We start from the raw sequence: 6,631 nt of genomic DNA on the forward strand, positions 1-6,631 counted from the left end.
TACGTTGGAGAGCAAGTTTCAGAGTCTCTTCTGACATCCATCTTGATCTTTTCCTTCTTTCTTGTCTTCTTAATGACTTTTTGCTCTCTTCATGTATGAACCAATTCCTACTAACAACAAATTCATCATCACAATAGACTTGATTAGTGGTGTTGCATGTGCAAGTTTTAATCATTGAAGAAGCTTTGAGCTATATGTACCTTTTCTGGTGGATGTACACCTCTTAAAAACCCAGTAAGGAATGGATTTAATTTGTAACCTGGGAATACCCATTCCTCATGTTGCTGTTGTTGTTAAGTGCCATCAAGTTGTTTCCAACTCATAGTGACCCTGTACAGAGTTTCTGAGGAGTGGCTGATGGGTTTTAACCATTAAGATTGTGGTCAGCAGTTCAATGCTTATCCTACAGCACCATATCAGGAATCTTATACCTCCTATGTATGTTCAAACTGATAAGTGAAGAGTACAGGCAAAAAATGCTCTAAGACTTCAGACCACTCTTTCCTGGGATAGTTATGAAAGATTCCACTTGGAAATGGTACTTGAGAGTCTCCTGGCCAGGAGTCGGTTCGGATTGATAGTGACCCAGTATAGGTTTCTGAGGAGTGATGAATTTGGATTATACCTTGTATGCAATGGGGGAGCTACTGACAGTCCTTAAGTAGAAGCAGAAAGACTTATAAATAATTTGTAGGTGACTGGAGAACACTGTGAAGTAGTAACAACAAATACTTAGATAAATGAACAGAATCTATACCTGAAATGGCTTAGCTGATTTTCCAAAAGGAAAGAGAGTCTCTCTTTTATCTCCTCAAACCTCTCTTTTTCTTCCATTGATACTGTTCCAATTCCATCAGGCCTGGGGAGGAGGAGGAGGAGAGAAAATTCAGAAACAGTAATTTATATAAATAGACCATCTAATTTTCTACAGAACACAATAATGCTAGTACTTTAAACTATCTTAATGTTGGGGCCATACAACTATCGCTGACTAACTGACATTGAATTGATTCAAACGCATAACAACCCTCTCTATGCCCTATGGTTTCTGAGGCTGTATATCTTCACGGGAGTAGAAAGCTTCATCTTTCTCCCAAGGAAAAGCTTACACATTTGTATAGCTTACCTTTTGGTTTAACAGTCCAGTATTTATTTTACAGCACCACACCAGGTTCCTACACAACTACTGTTGTTGTTATGTGCCATTGAGTCAATTCTGACCCATAGTGACCTGCATAGGGTTTCCAAGGCGCATCTGGTAAGCTTGAACTGCCAACCTTGTGGTTCAAACACCACAACTATAGTGACCTATATTAATCAGACTCAGACCTACTTTTCCCTAAAAACCCCCAAATATTTAAGGAAAATAGTGATTGACCTAAAATATATATATTTGTTATGTCTACAGAGAAAATTTATGGAAGATTTTTATAGTCATTTGCTTTATATTTTGACCTAGAATGAAAAGAACAGAATTATTCTCTTTTACACAGTCTTCAAGGTAAAAGATTATAATAAATACTTTTCAGATTTCCAGAAAACAATGACTAGTCCTTGAAAATGGAAGTGAAAAGTGTTTTATAGTGGCACCAAACATTTAATCAATTAAATGGATGTCCCTTGAATAGAAATATTATAAAAAACATATTGAATGCAAGCTAAAATGTCTTAACCACTTCTCTTCCAAATAAAAATAAAGCTAACATGAAATTGGAGGCTTTATCTTTATTGTTATAAGAAACATTTAGAGTTTTTGGTTAAACTTAGGGTTACTACTCTACTGATTTTCTTATAAATTTGGAAGCATATAAGTAAAAATAAATACTCAACAAATAAACAGAAGAAAAAGACTAATTATGCTTCTTTTCAAGATCTTTAATGCTTCACTAAACATCTCTATGAGTTCAATATAAATTTCTATTACAGTTTTAAAATGTAGCTACACAGAAACCCTCTTTCATTAACATTAGAATTAAAAATAGAAATTATATCTCATATCAAATATAACAGAATTTATTCCATATCATTTTAAATATTAGGTTGTACAACAATCATCAAAAATTCTGAACATATAAGTTTTAATTGTTTGTTTCCATTAACAGGAAAAATACATTGATTTCATATTCATTTCAAAATCTGTTTAAACATTTAAACCATAAAATGAGGTCTTTTACATTAAATGCTAATAATTATTTCTTCCTTGATTAACTTGTTTCTCTAAAGATTACATTTAAATCCCCAAAGGATTTTGTATTTATCATTCCAATTTACTAATTTTAATGTAAAATATATAGAAATAGGAATTGTAAAAAACAAAGGAAAACAAAAATGCTTAAAATAACATTGTCAACAAGATTTTCATTTGATGTTCCCAATTATAAACACAAACATACACGTGTGTGTATGTGTGTAACTTTGATGCTTGTTAACTAGTCAATTAGAATCAAAGCAATTAATTTTAAAGTTATAGTTGAATCATACTGACATAGAGACCTTATTCATATCAAAACATCATTAAATCTGAGAAATTTTCTCTAATATACAACAAATAATTTGTTACTTCAGAAAGTTGCATGCTGCTTTCATGCTTGGAAAACATTTCTCATAGTTATATTACATTCCTAAATTTGGAAGCATCAATTATTAAATTTGATGTTCAGAATAACTTATCAATAATTATAATTCCATTCAAAATCATTGGAAAGTTAGCTGCAGAAAACTGGCAAATTTACCGTTCTTTCCCTTTTTTTTTTTTCTTTTTTTAGGAAAGAGAAAAGTAATTCTAGCATAAATCTCAGAATGTGACCTCATCTGAACACTATGGATCAGCACCCACAAAAGTTCTGCTAGGGGGGACTACATAAATCAACTTGGGAATGTGGGTGTTGAGAAAAAAACTGCAATTAAATTGTATTACTCCACAGACAGCAATCAAAGCTGAGGACGTTTGGGGTGGTTAATTCACAAAATATACTTATGCAAACTCAATGAAAAAGAAGAAAGCATTTTTCTTTATTGACCTGATCCTAGGCAAAGCTGTCGGACAGCCATCACATGGTGATTTTGAGGTGAATTGTGCTGTTTGGTTTACCTGCCAAATGAGATCATGACCCACAATGACAGAGCAAGCATCCCTGCCACACCACTGGGACACAATGTATACCTAATAGACTGGAGCCAGGGGTTCAGGCAATGACAAGTGAGAAAGGTAAGTCAGGAAAGCTCACAAGTTGTCAACCGTCACCAAGACAAAGATTTTCATACACAGCAAGGGAGATCATTCAGTTTATTACAAAGTTAGGTTCAAACATCAATGGATTCACTATAATATTTAGCCTTTTGAACTTCTCCTTATTTAAATATATCTATTTTAATAGATGGAGTCCTGGTGTGGCACTGTAGGATCAAGAATGGACTTAGAATTACAAGATTGGCTATTCAAATCCACCAACTGCTCCTTGGAAAACTTACACAGGGTTGCTATGAGTCAGAACTGACTCGATGGCACTTAACAACAATGACAATGTTTTAGTATATATATATCAGACTGTTGTTCTTGGGTGCTGTCTAGTTGGCTCCAACTCATAGTGACCCTGTATAGGGTTTACAAGAGTGGCTGGTGGGGTCGAACTGCTGACCTTGTGGTTATCAGTCCAGCACTTATTTTACAATGCAATACCAGTGTTCATGTATCAGACTTCTAGTATTATTAGATGCTGTCAAGTCAGTTATGACTCTTAGCGACCCTATGCACAATAGAACAAAACACTGCCCAGTTCTGTGCCATTCTCACAACTGCTAACTATGTTTGAGCCCATTGTACCAGACTTTGTTGCTGCTAAGTGCCACAGTGTTGGTACCAACTCACAGCAACCCTATGCACAACAGAGCCAAACACGGCCTGGTTCTGTACCAACCTCACAATTGTTGCTATGCTCGAACCCATTGCTTCTGCTACTGTCAATTCATCTCATTGGGGGTCTTCCTCTTTTTCTCTGCTCCTCCACATTACCAAACATGGCATCCTTCTCCACTGACTGGTCCCTCCTGATAATAAGTCTGACCAGGTAATGGATATTAGGCATGTGAAAGGGCTTTCTAGATCTAAATTATTAGACATAAAGGAAAGCATCGCTGCAGTCAACCCTAAAAACAATCAGATCCTGTACAACAATGCTTCCTAGGAAACACAAAAACGTCTTGTGCTATCACCATCTTCCTTGTCATTTTACAAACAAAAATAGTGGCTACTGTTTCCTATGCTCTACAAATGCACCTGGTGATGTGCTAGTTGTTTTATATGCACAGAAACACAGAATCCCCGAGGCTCAGGGGGCTTAGGTTATGTGCCCAAGGTCACATCATGGACTTGTGATAGCCTGGACTTGAACGGAGGTCTCTTGATCTCCTGAGATCTTCAGGACCATGTCTTACTGTGTTTTCCTTATGTTTGCAGAGAAAATAATAAAGAACAAGTAACAAAACTTAAGTTATAGAAATGGATGCTATGTTTGAGAATCAATAATGAATGGTGGAACTATTTTTAATACATTTCCTATATTATTTTTAATAAGGTAGAGAGCTTAAAAATCAATGAATTTTGATACATAATGTCTATGATGGAATCAGCATTTCTCAAGCTGAAAGAATTGAAGAAAAGACCCAAGCCTAAGGTTGCAATATTGAAGGATATTATGGACAAAATATTGAATGATGCATGGAAGGAATATAGTCACTGTATCAAAAAAGAATAAGTTTATGTTCAATCATTTCGAGGAGTAGCGTATGATCAAGAACCAATGGTACTGAAGAAAGAAGTCCAGCTGTACTGAAAGTATTGGTGAAAAACAAGGCTTTAGGAATTGACAGAAAACAAATTTAAATGTTTCAACACAGTATGGAGTGCTGGAGGCCCTCACTCATCTAAGGTCAACTGATTGGAAAAGATCCATATTTGTGCACATTCCAAAGAAAGGTAACCCAAAAGAATGTGGAAATCATTGAACAATATCATTATTATCACATGCAAGTAAAATTTTATACCAGTACACTGGCAGGGAGCTGCCAGAAATTCAATACAGATTCAGAATAGGATGTGGAACTATGGCCATCATTGTTCACGTCAGATGAATCTTGGCTGAAAGCAGAGAATGCCAGAAAGATGTGCTTTGCTGACTATATTAAGGCATTCAACTGTGTGGATCATAAACTATGGATACCACTATGAAAAATAGGTATTCCAGAACATTTAATAGTGCACCTGTGAAAGCTGTACATAGACCAGGAGGTAGTTGTTTGAACAAAGCAAGGGGATGATCGATGGTTTAAGATCAGGAAATATAAAATCAGAATTATAGCCTTTCACCATACTTATTCAGTCTAAATGCTGAACAAATAATCTGAGAAGCTATATTATATGAAGAAGAATGTGGCATCATGATTGGAGGAAGACTTATTAACAACTTGAGGTATGCAAATGGTACAATATTGCTTGCTGGAAGAAAAGAGGACTTGAAATACTAATGAAGACCAAAGACTACAGCTTTCAGCAATGGTTTGCACCTCAATGTAAAGAAAACAAAAATCTCCACATGGGGACCAATAATCACTAACATCATGATAAATGGAGAAAAGATTGAAGTTGTCAAAGACTTCATTTTTTGCTTGGATCCACAATCAATGCTCAGGAAGAAATCAGCAGTCAAGACATCAGACTATTGCATTAGACAAATTTGCTACATACGATGTCAATTTGAGAATAGTATCTTCAATTGCCTCAGATGCATGTGAAAATTAGACAATGAATAAGGAAGACCACAGAAGAATTGATGAACTTTAATAATCGTGTTGGAGAAGAACATTGGAAGTACCACTGACTGCTAGAGCAAACCAATCTGTCTTGGAAGAAGTACAACCAGAAGGCCCCTTTGAAGTGAGGATGGACAGGCTTCTTTGGACTTGTCAGGACATCTCCAGTTCCTAGAGAAAGACATCATGCTTAGAAAAGTGGAGGGTCAGTGAAAACAGGGATGACTCCCCAATGAAATGGACTTACACAGTGGCAGCACCAATGGCTTAAACATAACAGCTAGTGTGAAGAATGTACACGACTTAAGTGTTTCATTTTATTGTTCATAGGGTCGTTATGAGTTGCAACTTGATGGCACCTAACAACAACAGAATCAGTGATTCAATTAAATACGACTTTCTCAGAGAAAGTCCTAAAATTTGTTTTTATTCATGATTTAATGCATACTTATAGAAATCTTGATATTAAGTTAAACCAGTTATTCATAGTTAGCGATGAGTCACACAAATTCCTTTGCATCTGTTTTCAGCCAGGTCCATATGTTATCAGCAATAATCCATTGTGTAATGTCCTCTTCTCAATTAGGCTTGACTTTCTGGTAGTTCCCTGTTGATATACTGCTGCAACTTCAGAACAATTTTACCTGGGTGTGATGCCAATGATATTGTTCCATAACTTTAGCATTTTGTTGGTAAACCTTTCTTTGGAATTGGCAGAAATTTAGATCTCTTCTGATTGGCTGGTCAGGTCTTCCAACTTTCTGCACTTAAGTGAGTGAGCGCTTTCAATGTTGCATTTGTTTCCTGAAATATCTCCATTAGT

At 35.7% G+C, this 6,631-nt stretch overlaps 1 protein-coding gene across 7 annotated transcripts in view; it reads right to left on the reverse strand.

The window, feature by feature from the left end:
- CADPS2 (Ca++-dependent secretion activator 2) overlaps positions 1-6,631 on the reverse strand; it is a 613,140-nt gene that overhangs the window by 159,495 nt on the left and 447,014 nt on the right. For all 7 annotated transcript variants that reach the window (XM_006859326.1, XM_006859330.1, XM_006859327.1 and 4 more), the window contains one exon: positions 758-859. In XM_006859326.1, coding sequence (XP_006859388.1) covers positions 758-859 — 102 coding nt within the window. The remainder of the gene's footprint in view (positions 1-757; positions 860-6,631) is intronic.

Source organism: Chrysochloris asiatica, unplaced genomic scaffold (assembly GCF_000296735.1).
Source record: "Chrysochloris asiatica unplaced genomic scaffold, ChrAsi1.0 scaffold00032, whole genome shotgun sequence".
Lineage (NCBI taxonomy): Eukaryota > Metazoa > Chordata > Mammalia > Afrosoricida > Chrysochloridae > Chrysochloris > Chrysochloris asiatica.